We start from the raw sequence: 20,835 nt of genomic DNA on the forward strand, positions 1-20,835 counted from the left end.
GGGTAAAGTGCTGCCACTGGTCTCTGGAGCAGTGGAAACGCATTCTGTGGAGTGATGAATTACACTTCTCTATCTGGCAGTCTGATGGATGAGTCTGGGTTTGGTGAATGCCAGGAGAACATTACGTCCTTGACTGCACTGTGCCCACTGTAAAGGGTGGTGGAGGAGGCATAATGTTATGGGGTTGTTTTCAGGGGTTGGCCTAGGCTGTTTAGTTCCAGTCAAGGGAAATCTTTATGCTTCAGCACCAAGACATTTTGGATAATTGTACACTTCCGACTTTGTGGGAACAGTTTGGGGAAGAACCTTTTCCATTCCAGCATGACTGAGCCCCAGTGCACAAAGCAGGCCCATAAAGGCGTGGCTGGGTGAGTTTGGTGTAGAAGAACTTGACTGGCCCTCACAGAGCCCTGACCTCATCCCCACTGAATGCCTTTAGGGATGAACTAGAACAGAGATTGTGAGCTAGGCCCTCACGTCCAGCATCGGTGTCTGACCTCACAAATGCTCTTCTGGATGAACAGGCAAAAACTCCCACAGACACTCTCCAAAATCTTGTAGAGAGCTTCCCAGAAGAGTGGAAGCTGTTACAGCTGTAAAGGAGGGACCAACTCCATTTTGATGCCCATGGATTTAGAATGGGATTTCATAAAAGCTCCTGTAGGTGTAATGTAGGTGCACTTGAATCATCTGCTGGTATGCTGGTCAGCAGCAATGGAAGTTACTATGCTGATCAGCAGGACAACCAGCATATCTTGTGTTTTGGATGCTGATATGCTGGTCAACCAGCATAACCCTGCTGGGTGACCAGCTAAACCAACACCAGACCAACATAAACACTTGGCTGTTTTGTCTTAGCCGGGGTTATATCACTCTAATGAATGCTGAGGACAGTTTATTTGCAGATATGCTGCAAATCACATTAATATAGTTAATTTGACCTGTCAACAACTAGGCAAAATAACGGTTTATAACTCGTCAATAAGCGCTGAGACGCCTTCCAACTCTGTCTTTTCTCAAAAGTCTCCAGGTCACGTGCTCGGATTAGACCGAGCTCGCGCTCTCCTCCTGCTGGACACGAGCGCGCACTGCAAAGAGAGAGAGAGACAGACAGGCTACGGCAGACTTTTAGTCAACAACAAGGGCGGCAGCCGCCAAATAAAAATCACAGCCCCGTGCATGAGCTCTAGACCGCGCGGGAGCTCGGCGGAGCTTTAGGTATCATCACTGGAGGAGGAGGGGGGTGGGGCGCGGACATGTCCGGTGACGCGCCGCCTGCGTCCGCGCTAGAAGCGGCGGGTGTTGTGGGGAAGGCAGTGTGCGCAGGCGCGGCGCTGACGGCCGCTCTCTACCTGATCCGCAGAGTCTGTTTAATAATGGCCTGGAAATCAGGAGGAACCAGCCAAGCAGAGCTCGTCAACAATCTCCGCAGTGAGTGTTTTTTTCACCCTCTTCCCACCCCTCGCACCCACCCCCGTCGAGCGGAGAGGATTAGAAACACCTAATACTCCCGGAGATTAAGCAGCGAAGATTTAACTTCAAGGCGAAGCTGAAGTTGGCTTCTGATTCGAATTTGCCCGTTCCACCTTAAATGGTGCAGCAGTTACGGTCTGGCGCCTGAGGCGCTAGAATGTAACTGCTGCACCATTTAAGGTGGAACGGGATAATTGGTATAAGAAGCCAACGTGAGCCTCTCCTTTCTGCACCTCAGATAGCAGTCTCCTAATTTTAGTGCACATTTAACGTATGTTTATGTATGTATTTGTTTCAGGACAGTACGTTCTTCCCTTTGGTGTGGCTAGATAACATTAAATGCGCTTACTTTTTCAGTCTGCGTCATTTATTTTGGTCTTGCCAGCTACGTTAACCTAGCTGCTAACTTAATGTGTCATTGTGGTCACGCCAAGCTTTGCAGCCTGACCACCTGATAAAAATACCTGATATGACCATAATGTAAAATAATGTTAAAATGAACGATGGTGTGTGCGATGTTATGTTGTAGCTGTTCATGTGTGGGGTGGGTGTGTTTTGTGCTTGTCAGTGGCCAAACGACCGTTAATTCGGTCGGTTCTGATAACGTTGCTTAGCTGCGTTAGCCGTTCTGTTTTCAGTGTTATTATTAATACCAAGAAGAAAGTAAAATGAGGAATTATTGTGCAGGTTAGAATGGAAATAGCAACCAAATGCAGATGGCTAAGCTAACTAGCTAATGTTAGCTAACCTACAGTCAGCTCCTCTCTGTTATTCAAAACGTACCCGCCCCATTACTGACAGGTTAGCTTAGCATAGCTTAGCCGCGCTAGCTGACTTCTCTAAGTTCGGTTTCTGAGTGGTCGGTATGTAAGTTAGAAGGGGAAAAATGTATTTTAATTTCTGTATATATATATATATGTGTATGTGTGTGTGTATATATGTATATGTATGTGTGTGTATATATATATATATATATATATATATATATATATATATGTGTGTGTGTGTGTGTGTGTGTGTGTGTGTGTGTGTATATATATATATATATATATATATATATATATGATGTGTGTGTGTATGTATATGAATTCAAGTCAATGCATTCAAGTCATTGCATCTTGAAATAACAGTTTGTGTTCTGGAAGTGTTAACTTATTATGTCTAAATAATGACTAATTTTCTCCAAAAAAATGACTTACTATGTCTTAACAGTGACTTCCTATTCCAAAATAGTTATATATAAATAACTTGTTTCAGGATAATATGTCAGAATTTCCTCTCAAGACATAAGTCAGAATGTCTATATTGTAAGTTAAAATCTTGTGGAAAAGGTGTTCAGAAATGTAAGAAAATGTCATTGTTTTGCCATAAAAAAGTCAATCTTTTGACGTAATAAACCAAAATTTTAACATATTAATGCCAGAAGCAAAAACAGAAAAAGGCAGTTATTTTTCTCTTGTACTTGGCCTGAATGGGCTTCCATATTAGCTGCAAATTTAGTTTGCTGTTTTGCAGTGAAAACCTTAAAAAGACATATCCATGAGCATCTTTTGGTTATGCAAAAAACATTAATTAATATTAACATGTTTTAGAAACACAACAGGCAGGAATTGGAGTCCAGTAGTGTCTAAATTCTCCTGCTGCAGTTTTGGTTAGTGATGCTGAGTGTAGTTGAATATTTTCATTATTTTTGTTATTATTTAGGGGTTTGAAGTCTGTAATTCAGTAGAAGTATCAATGCATACCTCATGTTTAGGTTTAAAGGTCCTGTATCTCTTTTTGCTCAACATCTTATTGAAAATTTTAGTCAGGGAAGAAACATGAAGGTTTACTGTGCTCAAGCACGGAGCCAACGCCTCTGGTATTCATAAGCTAGCTCTTTCTAAAAGCTCTCTAAAATGGTCCTCACAAACATTAGGCCTAATGCACATTGGTTGCGCACTTATGCGATAGTAGGGTGTGGTAATACTTTCGTTTCGTCTTCTTTTATATTGATTCATTTTATCTGTATGCATCAGCACTGCAGTTCAGGGATAGCTTCTGGTCAGGGGTCGTGTGTCCAGGTTGACATTTTGACCCTTAGGTTGAGGTCATGCCAGGTTTGGAAACCATATGTTAAAAAATGTCAATATTAAAACCTGTCAATCATTGCAACTCTGTCTTTTCTAAACTGGACTGTAGTTCATGCCTCAGCACCACGTTGATCATGTCTGACCATTTTTTTCTCATACGGAAGGCCAGTGTAGAAGTATGTGTTGCGCTCCTTACCCTGAGATTATCTGTGCCTAATAATATTTCTACTGAGTCTAGCATGAAACTCATCCTGCTGGGCTTCTGTTTTCATTCTGTGGGACAGTGTCCAGCGCACTATATTTAGGATGAATGGCCACTCATAGATGAAGAGTGCAGGACATGAGAAGCCTCTCTCTGAAGGGTCTTGGTCTGGTAACCACACAAAGGTTTCTGCCATGGTACTTCAGTACGGCTTGTGTATGGAAAGGCAAAAGAAGATGTGTTTCGAGTTAAATTGAACAGAAACCATGTTAGACTAACTGCTGGGAAATTCTGAAAGAATCAGACATAAAGCATTTATAATGCATGAGTTTAGGTTGTGTCACACATTTTCACACAAAGCTGTGATGCAGATTTTATTGAATGTTTTAAACACCTTTAACAGAGATTTAAGCAATATAGAGTTTATTACTTTTTTGAAACATTGGCCTAAAACTATATGATGATATACACCAATATTAAACAGTTGACTGAAATTGAGTTTATTGTTAATAGCAACAAACTATTTCATATTATTAAAATTATGCTTTCGCTGCCAAACAGCAGAATTCTTTCCATATCTACAGACCTGTGAAAAAATCAGACACCAATGTTTGTTTAATTCATCTCCAGTCAAAATAACTGGTAAGCAGAAGTGATTAATTTTTTAAAGTGATATTTCTGAGGAGATAAGATACAAGATAATACACTTTCAGAGAAAAATAGGACTCCTAACAACCGTGCAAGACCTGGTAGACCCCCAAAATGGTCCCCAACAGATAAACAGTTCTGTCATCTTTGAGAGAGAGGAGAAAATCAAGCTCCACTCTTGCTTCAGATGTGAAAACAAATATCCACATCACTTTCTGTCCATTTTTCCACTGTGAGAAGACAACTCTATGCTGTAAGTCTGAAAGGAGTAGCTGTCAAGAAGCCCTCACTGAGAAAAAAAGAAAAAAATTGCAGATCAAACAAAGAAGCTGCTGGTGTTCTCAGAACAATGGACTGTCCACCGCAGAGTCCAGACCTCAACATCACTGAATGTGTTTTATTACTTGCATAAAATGCAGCCAACTTCTAAGACTGAACTTTGGAGGTGTGGATAAAATATCCCTGCAGATTTCTTTGACAAACTGTGAGCAATTCTCCTGAAAAGAATGGAAACTGCAATAAAGGCAAAGCATGGACACACGAAATACTGAGAAAAAAGCATATTATGTTTAGTTATGGAGGCTTCCTTCATAAACAAATATCTGACTGGTGTTTAGTAATTATTTGGTTTCTTTTAAATGCAATGTGTCCATGTATATAAAATGCTGTACAATAACTTCAGACATGACTCGGCTAATATGATTTTAGAACCAGTTCTGTTTTTATAATTTACATTAAGAGCATTGCTAGAGCAGTGTTTCCAGCCCTTGTACAGTTTTGTGCTTTGCTGGTCTAAGGCCCTCTTTACACTTGGCATTAACATCTGATCACCATGACCTGATCGTGGTGATTGGATCACCATCCATTCAAGACACAGCACGTATTTTGATAGGATGCACTCCTTTTTCAATGTAGCTTCAGATATCAGTCATCTCTCATTTTCCTGCTCAGTATAAAAATATTTAAATCAGACCAGTGTGGCAATGGTGCAAAGTAGGCGTGGCCTATACAGGCTGAAATGTGTTTAATGCACCATAAAACATGTTGCAATTTAAATTAGAGACAAGAAAAAGCAGCAAAAAAAGCAAGTCACAGCTGAAGTACCGCCCACAGTAAAATACAGGTTAAAATCGCAGCCAGGAATGATGGGAGAATCATCTACTCTCCTTCACAGGTAATGAATTGCTTTCCAACTTTAGTGACCACTGAACACACGTGCAGGCGCCTGAAAAAAACTTCTTTTATCAAGAGAGGTGGTCAGTTTCCCAACAAGGCAATTATTGCCTTTTAAGCATTTTCAATGGGTTACCTGTCAGTCATTGAGATATCTGATTCCATCATCCTTTCGCTCAGGCCTAGTGCCCTGTGCACTTCAGATAGACTATCGGAAAGCACTCTAGTGGAGTGGGTGATCTCTCTGTGCTAAAAATATTGGAACTGCTCCATCGCTGACGTCAGTGACTACATCGCTGCCTCTTCAGCTGGTTCTGACTGTGCACTTTCTATCTGAAAGATCGTTTTGGCTGTACCGCTGATTTGGCTCATCCACATTGGTTGTGCTGAAGTCGTTTTATCCGTTTAGCCATTGTACAGCTGGAAAATAGGGCCGTGTTATGGTGCTGCAGTGGCTTTTGGTGGTAAAGCGTCCAGACAGATTGAGGCTGGGTTTTTAGATGTGCATAGGCATAACACTGGTCTAGCTGTGTACATAGCCAAATGTTTCATTGACTGAATATTTCACACCTTGGTATATTTTGTATACCAATGTTAAGAGATAATTTATTCTCTCTTTTTCTTTCCCTCTCTGTACTAACACACATATATCTGACCCCTTTTTCTCCTCCTATCTGCAGTACTTAAGTTGTCTTAATCCGGATTTGAGCTCCTCCTCTGTCACTTCTAGCTGTCGTGTTGCCCATCCGTCTTAAATATAACAGCACATTATAAAACAGTTCCCATGGCTGTGTCAGTTGGGTGTAAATGGAGCTCTGTTTCCGTGAGCTAATGTTAAAGGCTGTTTCCAGACCACGTATGTTGCCAAAAACATTTTTTTTTCTCCCCATTGCCCCAAATTTTGTTTATGGGTGGGTAATATGATGAATAAATAATAAATTGCATCATGATACGCTTTGAAATATTTATGTGTGTATTGTTAGTACTTCTAGGACACTGAACAGCTGCATGGGTCTTAAAAACAGATTTAGACCAATTATAGAGGGCCTGAAAACATCAGTGCTTAGTAACTGCATGGGACGTCTCTTATACCATTTATCTTATTTTAATAATTTATTTTTACCGTTTTTTTAGGTTTGTTTCCTCCTTTTCCTTTTTAAACATCTTATTTTAGTCAACGCCTCTAAAAAATATAAAATCACTGTACCGATTTTTCATATCTTGCTCCAGCTAGCTCTAACGTATTTGGAAGCATCAGAAAAACGAAATATCATACATACTGTGTATTGTGAAAATATCAAAGTCATGAATTCTGGCAAATATAATACTACGTAACAAAAAATAACAGATTAATTGCTAGTTTTAGTGTGTTGACTGATAGCTCAGTAACATTATTACTAGTAATTCTGGGAGCATGGTAATCATGGTGCTTGGTGTGTTGGCCTGTTGGCCTGTTGGGCCTCACCTCTACTGCATTAAAGCTCTAGCATAGCTTCTGCAAATAGCCAGATCTCCTTGCAGACTTAGCATGGCTGTGCAACCACACAGCAGTTACGAGATTTAATGCCTGGGCAAGTAAAGTTTGTGAGGGTACTCAGTGTGACATTGTATTGTACAGTGTAGTCAGTGGACTGTATTGTTTCGATTTTCTACATGACTGTAGTTGAAACTGTCTGACAGGAAGTGTTGATGTCTCAGTCTATCAGAGGTCAAAGGTAACCTTTTCTCCATCTTGACCTGTTAGACAAATGGACTGAGTTTACTTTCCCAAAAAGAGTTCATATTGCCCCACGTTTTGCTCTTAATACTTAAGAAAAAAAAAAATATATATACACACAATTTTAGCAGTTAATTCACTGCTTAAAAATTGTTACAATTATTGATATAACTACTGTTTTTGTTGCATACACTAAGGGTTGCATTGCCTAGTCAGCTAATAAATCTGTTAGTCAGCATTCGACTAGTTGAAGCCCTGCCTGAAATATGGTGGTGGTAGAAAGAAAGAAAACTGTTCCTTTTTCTGCTAAACACAAAGAATAAGGCATTTTGTTAGTGTCAAAACAAAATGAAACCGATTCCACTGCAAGCTGTGTTAGACTGTGCTGAAATACAGGCTCATAAACCGGGTGGATTGTGAGAACTGCGATAGGAAAAAGGCAGTTGACTGGCATGCAAAATATCCAGTGGGGTGTTCTGTATGCGTTGGTACTCAAGTACTTGGTTAATCATTCAAGGTACCAGTATTTGAATAATGGAATCACTATTTTTGAATTAGTTACTTTTCATGACCTGAAGACTGAGAAAATATACAGACTAACAATTTAAAAAAAAAACTGATTTTTATGTTTTCACAGGACGTGACAGAGAACGCTAGGTAACAAGGCTGGTGAACTCTGGCATGGTTTTTTCACTAACTGCTCCAGCTGATGTTTGCTAGGTCCCAGGGACACTGAAAATATTTCTCTGGCGAACTAACATGTTAGCATGTCCACTGAGGAGCCTAGACCTTGTGTTAAAGACAGCAAGTCTGCATCAGCATCCACCATTGTCCTGAATAATATTAGCTCATCACAAGAGGGAGCTTCCTTTTCTCATCCAACATGCAAAACATGCGTTAGGCTCCTCACAAACCATGCAGAAGTGGAGTGAGGGGGTGCCATGTATGTTGAAGAGCAGCTGCTCCAGACACCTCCAGCCTCTGACACCAGCTGTCAGTCAGTCTACACAAATAGATAAAATTACACTGAACCTGTGCGTTTGTGTTTTCTGTCTCTCCAGAAAATGGCATCATTAAGTCGGACCGTGTGTACGAAGTTATGCTGGCGACAAATCGTGCCCATTACTCCAGATGTAACCCCTATATGGACTCTCCACAGTCTATAGGTATGCATGTTACTCTAAAGGTTATTGTTATAGTTTGTCTTAAGCGCTTTATGCTGTTTTGTCTTGCATTATGTGAGTTGCACTACTCTAAATAACAATAACGTGCCGCTTTGCCACGTTTGTGCAGTTTTTATTACTGCATTACTGATCCATTCAAACCGGGCTGCTGTTACTGAAGGAGCTCAGGGAGCAGCCAGTTACAGGACCTTCATTCTGCAGTCATTACTGTCGCACTCCAGACGTTTCAGATTCATACTGGATTAAAATCACTGCAGAATTACTACTGTCAGACTGCTAAAACTCTACAGGCATTTCAGACTCATATGGGATTACAATCACTCCACATGTATTACTACCATACTGCTAAATTCTACAGACATTTCAGATTTCAGATTCAACTGGATTACAATCATGCCACCATTATTACTGTCAGACTTCTAAACTCTACAGACATTTTAGATTCATACTGGATTAAATCACTCCACAGTTATTACTGTCAGACTGCTAAAGTCTAGAGATGTTTTAGATTCATACTGCGTTAAATCACTCCACAATTATTAGTCAGATTGCTAAACTCTACAGACGTTTCAGATTCATACTGGAGTAAATCACTCCACAGTTATTACTGTCAGACTATTAAACTCTAACAATGTTTCAGATTCATACTGGATTCAAATCACTACATTTTTTTTGTCAGACCTGTAAAACTACAGACATTTCAGATTCATACTGGTTTGAAAGCATTCCCAGTATTACAGTATTACAGACTTGGAAATACTATAAACATTTTAGATTTAGACTGGGTTTAAATTAAAGATCTCATTGGGAATCAATTGGTAAAACTATTCTAGCTTGACTAGGCTCACTGTTATCCTAAATGTGTTTTATTCTATAGATGGTCTTGTTTGAGGCTAGTGCACTTAAATCAGCTGTGCTTTAGCTGTTGGCGGTTTTTATTCTCTGATGTTTTTGTGAATGTAGTTCTTTTGAACCTCCACAGGCTACCAGGCAACCATCAGTGCACCACACATGGTATGTTCCAAGTCTTTCAGCCTTCATTCGAGCTCTTTATTTGAGACCAAATGATACCCAGTTGCTGTTGGAGCACTGCAGTGAGAACAGGTGCTGATTAAAGTGTGTGTGTGTTTGTGTGTGTCTGTATGTCTATGTGTGTTAAGCACGCATATGCACTGGAGCTCCTACATGATCAGCTGTATGAGGGTGCCAAAGCACTGGATGTGGGCTCAGGCAGTGGCATACTGTCTGTCTGTTTTGCCAGAATGGTGAGTCACCGTCAGCCTCTTGTTCCAGCATGACATCTTTTTTTTGTTTTTTTTTTCCCCCTTTGCCGCTAGGGATGGACGTGCCGATATCCGAACTCGTACGTCTGTTTGTTTATTAAATCAGCTACTAGAATAAGGCAGTAGTAGTTTGGAAGTATAAGAGAAAATAAGAGTTTTAGCATGACGTAATCGCAGAGAATGTTGGGACACAAGCGGCTGATGTTGGTCATGTACTCAGAGCTATAACTGGAAATTTTTCAAACAGTGCAGTATAAACTGGTATCGTTCGAGTCAACTGATATGTTAAATCAACAATACAGGTCACCTTTTATGGTAGCAACATGCACTAACTTTATTAACCTTTATTTATAACAGTATAAATAATTGTCTCACTGGGATATTCAAATACTGTTTGTTTAAAGATGTGCATATTCAGATTAGGCCTGCAGGTAACAAGGAGTGCATTTACATGCGCTTAATAATCCGATAACTGCAGAAAAGCAGATTTTGGCAGTAATCCGATAAACGTTTACAAGCACTTGAGTAATCAGATAATGGGGAAGCTCCGGGTCTACATGAGTCAGACAGTAATCGAAAAAAAGAGTAAAAGAGTTCTGCTTTGCAACCAGCCAGTAAACTCACAGAAGACGACGTGATTTAAACGTAATGTAAAACTCAAACTTAGTGTTCAAGTAGTTGGTTTCAGTGTCGCTCCAAAAGTGTTTTGATGCATCTCGCGGCAACGCTGCTTGCTTATTTCCGGTCTGTTTTCGCACATGTGCAAACTGAGAAATCGGAGAGATCGGAGTATGGTCTTTACATGACCATTTGAATAATCGGATAAGTGCAGAAATCCGATTATGATTGAATTATTGAGTGCAGGTAAACACGCTCAATGACTTCTTATGATTTGCTATTTTTTCAGTTAACCAGCTAATCTAGCGATTATGTTTCTGCTGCATTTTTCAACTTGATCACTTTCTATTTTTTCTCAATTGTAGCATGTTTAATTATTACTACATTTATGGTTGGAATGAACAACTCTCAATCTTAAGTGTTAAACACATGCAAGCATTTAAGCATTTATGACTGAAAATGTTCATCTCTTCTATGAAACTTTGTTTTCCAACATATAGCCTAACGTTACATGTACCGAGCTGATATTAGTCCTATTTAGTTACAAGCACTTTCCCTCTATTGGCAAGTAAACCTGTAGAAGTTTGGGTGCTTTAGTTTTGTTTTGTTTGTGCATCATCATCGTGCTGCTGTGAAATGCTATCTCTGCTTTGTATTTTATGCATTGTAATTCACTGTGACTTTTGTGGGTCTTGCTCTCTTGAGTTTATCTCCCTTTGCTGCCACCAGCGTGCAAAGTCTTGTCTGTGCCACAGACAGTTTCTTCTTATGATGCAATGAAATGACAGAGCCTTACAGCCTCTGTATATGTAGAGTGTATTGAATTCTGCTGGAATTAATACAGATTGTGTGTTTGTTTTTTTTGGTTTTGTTTTTCTACCCCCCCCTTTTCTAAGTGATGCAGCTAAATTCACATCAGCCCCCACTGAACCCAATTTAAACAGCAAATATTATCGAAATGCCTGTCCAGTTCTTCATGCATTTATTTGTATGGTGGGAACACATCTTGCAAATTGAAGTTTTAGAATGGTTAAACAGATCAATTTCTTTCAGAACATGAAAGTGTGCAGTTTGTCTATGCGTGTCTTTGGAGTTTCAATGTTACAACGTTTGTTTTGAGTTGCAGGTGGGGCCAAAGGGAAAAGTCATTGGGATCGATCACATAAAGGAACTGGTGGACGACTCGGTCAATAATGTCAAGAAAGATGACCCTTCTTTGATATCATCTGGGCGCATCAAACTTATTGGTAAGTAAAAGGTCCAGAATCTAGGCTCAGGTTCTTTACCTCAGGGTTTCCCAAGCTTTTTCATACCGTGACCCACAAGTAGAGATATAACAAATATATACCAAATATTTTATGAAGTGAAATAAGACGTGCATTTATTTAAAAAAGTACAAAAAGTTTTCATTCCAGTTTTACTTCCATCAACACCCACAATAAGTAAAGCATTCCATGTTGTAGTAATGTAACATGCATAGGCCTGTGCTAATACATACTTAGTGAGAATGTGAAACAATAAAAATAATAGATTAGTGACAGTTCGTTCTGTATTTAGATGTAATCTATTCATCTCTTACCTTTAATGTAAACACATTAATAAATTTCATTAATATTTAGCTGGACATTATAGGTCTTTTTGAAATTTGTGTTTATTTATGTTGTCAGCTACGCTAATAGACTAGCAATTTCTGTGCTCTGATCACTGTTGATTAATTAGACTAAAACAAGCTTGTTTTTTACCAGAACTTACGCAACACAAGGCAAAGCGGAACGTATGTTGATTTTCGAAGGGGGCATCCAGAAAACATGCCTCAGTATTGCCCTAGAGGCTGCATACGGCACCTTTCTGAATAACCCTTTACAGACCAACAACTAATGCAGTAATGTTTCAAGCTGGGCTGTATTAAACTTTCTTTCAGTGTTTAATGGCTTTGGCTGAACATCAGCTAGTTAGGTCAGCGTTTCACATTGGAAAACATTCTGTGTGTGGAAAGGCCACAAGCATGATCTGTTTAGCAAGCATAACCACAGTTAACACAGTTCCGCCTGTTGTGTTGTAATACAACTTGTCAAACAGCATAACAGGACTGAAATATGACATGGACGACGTTATTAAAATAAAACACAGATTCAGGGTTGGACAGAATTTGTAAACAACTACACTGTCCATATAATATTCCATTACAATAAAAAAAGTAAGATTCAGGATACATTCAGAATTTTTGATTATTGATAAGACACTTGAAAAACTGCTGTTATCATTTTTATTTAATTCACACTGCCCCTCAACGTTATTGGTTGGCAATTTTCTTCGCGTAATTCTTCTGTTAAAATGTTTTATAAAAAAAATCACTTGTTTAAATAAAGTTACAAAATTATCCCCATTATGTTGACTCTCATTGCCTGCTTCAGTCCACTGCTGCTCCCATAAGCCCACTGCTGTCTTAAAGCAATTCACTACATCACAATACAGCCTTGCAAATTTGACTATGAAGTGAGTAGCTATGTCTTATGATCTTCATACAAGAGTTCAGTATAACTGTCATCACATTGATTTATCAGTCCACTCAGGCTTTAGCAGAGCTCAGTAACACTGGGATTAATAACTAATAATCACATTGATTTATCAGTCCACTCAGGCTTTAGTAGAGCTCAGTAACACTGAGATTAATAACTAATAATCACATTGATTTGTCAGTCTACTCAGGCTTTAGCAGAGCTCAGTAACACTGGGATTAATAACTAATAATCACATTGATTTGTCAGTCTACTCAGGCTTTAGCAGGAACTCCAGTGTTCGTAAAAAGCTGAAAAAGATACAATAATGAATAAATACAGATACTTAGCAGGGTTAAATCCCAACTATGCACAGACATTTTTTTCCTTTTGTGCATCCTTTTTACTGCACATTGTCTGTTAAAAGCGTCCAACCCAACAGCTATCCTGTTATCCTACTGTCCTGCTAATCCTACCCTAGTTTGCTGTTTGTTTGTTTTTTTTTTTTTTGCACAAAATGTGCATCTATAAATAATGAATTACTATGAATTACTATTTGATGTCGATTTTTAGCATAAAGATGAAGTTGGTTTGCTGAGGGAGGGCAGTCTTTAGTGATTCAGGTTTAAATACAAAGGCTACTTGCATATTTGTTGAGGGGTGTGTATGTGCCTTGAATCATTCCAAGCTGCCTGGTCTTTCTGCACTCAAAACAGCATCACCGCAAGACTGGCATTGCTACGGCAACCTGCCCTTCTGTTCAGGGATGAAGTTGGCACCGAGGCTGCCTCGGCCATGCTGGCGTGCGCTCATGCTCTGTGTGTGTTTGTGTTTGCAGTTGGAGACGGAAGGTTGGGCTTTGCGGAGGAGGCACCCTATGATGCTATTCACGTAGGAGCTGCAGCTCCCTCTGTGCCACAGGCTGTAAGTTTTCTTCTGAAACACAAGCATCACATCAGTTTCACTGCATTAGTGACATACCCACTGATTGGGATGCTCATTGTGTGTTTATGATTTTCATGCACCAAATGTGTCAGTTGCTGTAGTTATTGCTGTTGTACATATTGTTTTCTACTTTTGTGGGCGTGTTTGATGCATCAGAAATAGTACCATAAGATTGCAGTATACTGAAGCTGTACAGAAGCAACTATTGTATTGCAGAGGACAATTTCATGACAAGCATTAAGATTTATTGCTCAATATTATATATTCTGAAGTGTTCTTGTTGTAGCACAAGAATCTTAAAAACAAATTACCTAGAGGCCACTAGCTATTGGTGTTCTGCAAAGAAAGCTGCTTGAAAACACAGGAAAAAAGTGTCTTATTATTATTATTATTATTATTATTATTATTATTGATAATTAGTCTTTTTTCATCTAAAGTTTTACTCAATATTCTAAACTAAAATATAGGGGAAAGTCTCCCCTATTTTCCCAGTTTATTTTGTTTTTTATGTATGCTAATTTGTGTGCATTTTAGTGAGTGATTATTAAGAATTCTTCTGTCACCACAAACCATGACTACTACTAATAATAATGATAATAACAAAAATGATCATTATTAGTAAATTTAAAATATAACTAATAAATAATAAAATGAATAAACTATTAAAATAACAAAAATAGTAGTAATATTGTAATTATTTTAAGATTACTATTCTTATCATTATTTTATTATAATAATACTAATTATTATTATTACTAGCAGCACTAGTAGTAGTAGTAGTAGTAGTAGTATAAATATATACTGTTTAATAAATATTTTAATGTTACATTAAATCAAGTAAACTTACATGTAACAGTTGATGTATATGGGACTCTTATTATGAAAGCATTATTGTTCCTGTAGAAACATTGTTAAAATTTCAGTCTATATGCTTTCCAGTCTATATGGTCCATAAATGAAAACTAAGCTGCGAAAACAGCCTGTTTTGAAATTATTGTTTTTGTGATGTCACATATGTCCACCTTTCCAATGCACAACAGATAAGCTCCGCCCATTAACAGTGAAATTATAAGACTAATTTTTAAATAAGGCACAATCAGAACAGAGCTCATTTTCATAGATCAGTTGTAAAGTCACAGTAACGCAAACGTTATAAAGAGAGGTTGGAAAAGTGGTTGTGTGAATCAAGTTTTTGGTACATAAACTCACACAAACATAAAACAAAGGGGACAGGAAAAGAAAAATAAATTTAAGAAAAATGCAAGAATTTTGCCCTAAGCAAAATTCAGTGTTCCGTTACAATTGGCCCATAAACTATGATATATAATAACCTGTCAGATAGTAAAATTTGTCATGCAATTCCTGTCATAGTGTAAAGTGCCCATATCATACTTTTTTCCTTGTATTTTATTTTTTCCCCATGCAAGTCCATGTATGATGTTTGTGTAGTTATGTATTCTAAAAGCAATCATAATTTCCAAACTGATTTTATTCGTTCTAATTAAACAGGTTGTTTTGGTTGCTGTGCCTTTAAGATCGGTATATGTAAACACACTCTCTTCTGATTGGCTGCCTTGTGTCGTGCCTATTTTAAAAAGCAGTCCAGGCTGAAAAATTTCTTGTAACTTCAGCATGAATGGACAGCGCTAAATTGCTGTAGGCAGGATAGGCGGATATATGTGGAAATACAGTGGTCTTTGGGACATCACAAAAACAGTGAATTAAAATCTGGCTGTTTTGCAGCTTAACTTCCAGACATGGAACATAGGGAATGGGGAATGAATGTCAAAAGTTCTAAAACGTCATCATTGTTGTCAGTGTTTACATATAATATTCAAGTTTATTATTCAAGAAAAGTGAGGAAAATGTGATTTTCCATGATATGGGCCCTTTAAAAGCCTGCACGTGTTGTCTGTGTAGCTGTTGGACCAACTGAAGCCGGGCGGGCGTCTGATCCTGCCGGTGGGGCCTGCAGGAGGGAACCAGATGCTGGAGCAGCACGACAAGATGGAGGACGGCAGCACCAAAATGAAGCCCCTCATGGGGGTGATTTACGTGCCTTTAACAGACAAAGACAAGCAGTGGTCCAGGTGGAAGTGACTTCCTGTCCCCTCTTCCCCCTCTCCCTCCCCCAGGGCACAGGTGAAATGGTGTGGTCCGGAGCAGACGAGGCTGCCTTTGCTGCTTGTCGTCTTTTTTTCGCTTCTCCATACCATGATGACCGCCTGCACGATTTTTAATTTTTTTTTTAACTTTAACCCCCACAAGTGTGCCTGGTTTCATTCTAGATTAAAGGAAAGAAAAAAAAACTTTTTAATGATTTTTTTGAAGAAAAGTTATTTATTTATTTTTTATTTATGTATTTATTTTTAATTGCATAAGTTAAATTTTCTGAAGGTATGGGCTTGAGTTTGAGTTTGACTCACTGAATGCTTTATAAGAGAGGCATGGCTCCCACAGCAGAGTTTATGCACTGAAGAAGAGGCTGTCTTTCAGCCTCGTCACAAATCATGCCTTGTACTGATAAGTGTGAACTGACAGAGAGTTTGGGAATGGATAAGCGTGTGTTCGTGTGGTGGATATTGGAGAGCGTGTAGCGAGCATGCTCTGTAATTATATTACTCATCCAGTGGGATGGTATATTTTAATGTGTGTGTTGCATGATTGGTTACATGATTGGTGTGAATGCGCGTTAGAGGTCTGCCACCCGCCCCGAGCCCGAACGGACTTGACAAAATATCAGGTTTTGTGCCAATTTTTCACATATGGAATCGACCATGGCTTCGGATTGGGTTTGTTTTCTAATGAGTGTTTTTTTTACATAGTAGATTTGTTTTTATTTGAGTGGATATGCAAATGTAAATGTGTATGCTCCCTCTCTAGCATTGTCTAGCACACTACATGGCCAACACTATGTGGACACCTGAGCAGCACACCTATATGAGCTTGCTTGACATCCATTTCTAAACCATGGGTGTTAATATGGAGCTGCCCCCCACCTTTTGTGTCTAAAAACAGGTGAGGTCAGGCATTGATGTTGGACGAAGACGCCTGGCTCATTCCAATGTTCAGTGGGCTTGAGGTCAGGGCTCAGTGCAGGCCACTGGAGTCGCTCCACATCAAACTCGCCAAACTGTCTTTATGGACCTCATTTTGTGCACAGGGGCGTAGTCTGCTGAAACAGGAAAGGGTCCTCCCCAAACTGCTGCCACAAAATTGGAAGTGTATAGTTGTCTAAAATGTCTTTCTATGCTGTGGCACTAATATTACCATTTTCTGGTACTAAGGGGCCCAAACCCTGAAAAACAGACCATTATCCCTCCTCAACCAAACTTCACTGCTGGCACTAAGCTTTCCAGTGGGTAGCATTCTGGTATCTGCCAACAGACTGCCAGGTAGTGAAGTGTGGTTCATCACTCCAGAGAACCTTTCCACTGCTCCAGAGTCCAGTGCTGGCATGCTTTACACCACTCCAGCAGATACTTGGCATTGCACATAGTGATCTCAGGCCTGTGTGTAGCTGCTCGGCCATTGAAAATAATTCATCTCATCAAGTATGTGCTTGATTTTATACACCTGGGCAAAGCTGGTCTTAGTAACTGTTCTAACTGGTTCTGCTAGATAGACCTACTAAAAAGCATAGTAAGCTTATAAGTGTGCATATATCGAGTGTTTTACAGTGGCTTTGAGTAAGGCTCAGCCAATCAGATTTCAGAACTGGAACTGTCTGTTTTGTAATCGATATTTTGCATCCTTGATTAATGATTAACCGCCAACTAAGGATGGTCTGTTATTGGTTAGAAGAATTTGCCAAAATTTGCATCACAAGTGAGTCTCAGCTACTGCAAAAACTTTCAGATAAGTGTGTAGAGTTTGGGCCCAGTTGGGTCGGGTTCGGGCTGGGTTCAGGCTTCAGTTTCATAACCCATGCAGACCTCTAACGTGCATACGAGAGATGCTTCCAGTGTAACCTTTTTCTCTTTGTCTCTCATAGGGATGAACTTTGAAACGACAGTCTGGCAATATTCACCATCACACAAACGTACAAACACAAACATACACGCTCATAACATACACCATCCATCAGGACTTAACAACTAACTACGAGATGGTAAACCCACGGTGAAGGAAAACCCACACTGATTGCACTCTCGCTCTCGGAACAGTCCGACCGCTGTGTGGCCAAAGAGCCCTCAGGATGGATGGAACAGACTGATCTCTCTTAAAAAGGAAAAGAAGAGTGGGGCTTTGTCTTGACATTTTCATGCCTGCAGTTTGCTTTGGGGTTGTGAACTTTTTTCTTTTCGATTTTTGATTTGCAGGTGCACATTTTCTTTTTTGTGATAACTACAGTATTGCAATTATTATTTTTTTGTCTGTTTGTTTATGTGCATTTCAGCTTGTTTGGAGCTGAGTGTAGGGGGTGCTATTTCGCATATGGACTGTAGGAATGAGACAGAGTGTTCTTAGAGGATATATATCCGCACTCCACTACGCGCTCAATGCTAATGTTAAAGACGCTCTCAGCTTCTAGTGTAGAAGCTGCAGCCTCACTGAACACATCTAGGCTCAACTCTAGTCATGATCCCAGAACGTTCTGGGAATTCCAAGGCCACACACTGAGTTTTGTTTGGCGGCGTCCTCTGGAACAGGGCTTCCCAAACGTTCTCATAAAGGCTTGTTCGTGACTGAGGACCCCCCACCCCCCAAGCTGAGAAATTAAGTGAAAGTCTTCTTTCTTGCTAAAACGCTAAAGTCATTTTTCTTTCACTGCTGTGTAACCAGTCAATAAGAATATAATACTCTGATGTGCTTTCTTGGACATGAAGTTGAAGAGATTGACCTCAGTTTTCCAGTTTTACAGCTAACTAGCTAGGTAATTTATTTCGTTTTGAAACGACTAAGCCATTGATGATTTGGTGGAAGTATAATACTCTAATTTGCTTAAGTAAAGTGGTTCATCTCAAACAATTTTCTTGTTTTCTCTAAGCGCATATTTCCAAATGAGTTTGCTAACAACCTAACTAGCTAGCTGGCTAATTTTGTGGTACTGTCCCTGACTTGTAAAAACCCTGGGGGTCCGCCACACAGTTTGAGAAACTCTGCTCTAGATCTCCATTCTCCAACGGCATTTATCTTCCAGAGCTACAGCTGAGTTTAGTGTAGATTTGCTCAGTCTGGTTATTGACAGTATTTTAACCCTGCTCACTCTAGCTGATTGACACGCAGCTCATGCTAATGGCATCTTAGACTGGCTGCCCACATTCGCACTGACCGACATGCTACTACTGGAGGTTCACATCGCGTACGAAGAGCACAAAGCCAGCTTTTGCACACACACACACACACACAGGCATACAGACACACACAGACATGTACACACACTTTCACTAACACACACACGCAGGGCTGAGCTTGTGTCCCCCCTCCACTGTGGAAGTGCTCGCTGTCACTGGTCACCATGCTGATTCTCTGCGCAGGTGGTGTGTTGCCTGCATTCGCACAACCGTGGCTTTGTAAAAATAAAACTCAACGCAGTGCAAACCATCTGTCTGTCTCGTCTTTGGCAAGAAATAGCGAAGAGTGGCGGGGGCCTAATTGAGCTGACCTTAAAAGGCGCGTTTTGGTCTAAAACTAGCATTTAATGTTGTTATATCCTTTTAGTTTTCATCCATTAATGTTCTCTCACTACAGTTCCCAGGATGCATTACACAAATACATCATACATCTACTGGGAATACTAGGTGTTCAAGAAATCTTGACTGCTAGTTTAGTCACTGATTAATACCGGAGGATAATAAATGCAGACTTCCTAGCAGTAATGCTAGCTATCTGGCGTTTGCATTAACCAGCTAGCATTAAAAAAGCCCACCATCAATTTTATGTCCCAAAGTGCTTGTAGTTTTTCAAAAGCGCCTCCCCCCACCCTCAAGATCTCACTTTAGAGCAGTGGTCTTCAAACTGGTCCTCGTGGCCTGCAAGTGGTTCAAGTTTTTTGCTACAACTGAACAAATGAAATAGAAATGTGGACCATCTGGGGGTCCCTGATGACTAGTTTGATGACTACACACCACATCTGGAGGCTAGTAGCCATGTTTATAAAAGGCAGAGATGGATAATTTCTTTAATTTTGCCTGAAATGTCCTTCCAAGTGACTTAAGTCCATGTGTGTGTTCTCTTGATATCCATTAAATCCTTATTATATCAAATGCTTCATTTGGTATTAAATGAATGGGTTATTGAAAAATCAAATCAAATTTTTCTTTTACTCCACACAGTTGATCGGACAAGACGTGGTATCTGAAGTTTGCTTCTGTAGTTTTGCAGTGAAGCTGCAATGCTAATTTAATAGAAGTCTGTGGCCTCGTTTTAGTTCTTTTTTTGGCTTGCCCTCACCCACTCTCTCCTCGGATGGCCACTCGTGGCAGGAGAGGTGTCCTGTAAAACAAATGGAGTAGTCTGTTACTTGAAGCCCAGCAAAACAAATGCTATGGTTTTGGCATTTTAAAGTGGTTTACCGCTATGACTGCTGAACAGCTCTGTTTGCCGTTATTTTGTAGTTAGTAAAGGGAAATGTGTCAGGTCGCAATGATTTCTGAGCAAGCTGTTAAAGTTGACACTGGAGTTCACGCTGTCCCTCACCCCTCTGAGGGCTTATCTAACACCCTTCACTTGAACTGATAAAGTAACAGAACAGCCCTTAACATGGCATCAGGGTTTTCTCTGAGGGGAAATGACAAGGGCTCATTAAAACTGGTACTGAAACGAGGGTGTCAGTGGTCCTGAGAGCTACGCCATGCAGCAAGCTCAACAAACTGAGGGCTTCACTTAACTATTCACAAGCTAGGCTAACAGATGTCTTGGCGCGGGTTAACAGCTTGCTAGTCGCTGCCTTGCATGTTAAGAAGTAATTAAGAAGCCCTTCCTGAGGTGAACTGGCAGTGTTAGAACCGGGAACATACTGGGCAGTGGTACTCCAGGACTGAGAACCACTGGTCGACTTCCAGTACTTTTTATCTAGC

General features: G+C 39.8%; 1 protein-coding gene across 2 annotated transcripts; it reads left to right on the forward strand.

The window, feature by feature from the left end:
- The first annotated feature begins 1,282 nt into the window (after positions 1–1,282).
- pcmt (protein-L-isoaspartate (D-aspartate) O-methyltransferase) lies at positions 1,283–19,357 on the forward strand. 2 transcript variants are annotated; one of them, XM_036582387.1, is made up of 8 exons: positions 1,283–1,431; positions 8,347–8,451; positions 9,452–9,483; positions 9,630–9,734; positions 11,497–11,617; positions 13,707–13,792; positions 15,734–15,903; positions 17,808–19,357. In XM_036582387.1, exons 1-8 carry the CDS (start codon positions 1,377–1,379, stop codon positions 17,818–17,820), a joined length of 687 nt encoding a protein of 228 aa, XP_036438280.1. In that variant the 5' UTR covers positions 1,283–1,376; the 3' UTR covers positions 17,821–19,357. The 2 variants fall into 2 exon arrangements, with proteins under 2 accessions (XP_036438280.1, XP_036438281.1); XM_036582388.1 differs by having other exon boundaries at positions 1,284–1,431; positions 15,734–15,955.
- The last annotated feature ends 1,478 nt before the right edge of the window (positions 19,358–20,835 follow it).

This window comes from Colossoma macropomum, unplaced genomic scaffold (assembly GCF_904425465.1).
Source record: "Colossoma macropomum unplaced genomic scaffold, Colossoma_macropomum, whole genome shotgun sequence".
Classification (NCBI taxonomy): domain Eukaryota; kingdom Metazoa; phylum Chordata; class Actinopteri; order Characiformes; family Serrasalmidae; genus Colossoma; species Colossoma macropomum.

Bases quoted from the DNA above. Each gene is read 5' to 3' on its own strand.
- pcmt (XM_036582387.1), top strand. From the start codon at position 1,377: ATGGCCTGGAAATCAGGAGGAACCAGCCAAGCAGAGCTCGTCAACAAT. The intron at 9,484-9,629 runs GTATGTTCCAAG...ATGTGTGTTAAG, and splicing joins CCATCAGTGCACCACACATG to CACGCATATGCACTGGAGCT. The intron at 11,618-13,706 runs GTAAGTAAAAGG...TTGTGTTTGCAG, and splicing joins TGGGCGCATCAAACTTATTG to TTGGAGACGGAAGGTTGGGC.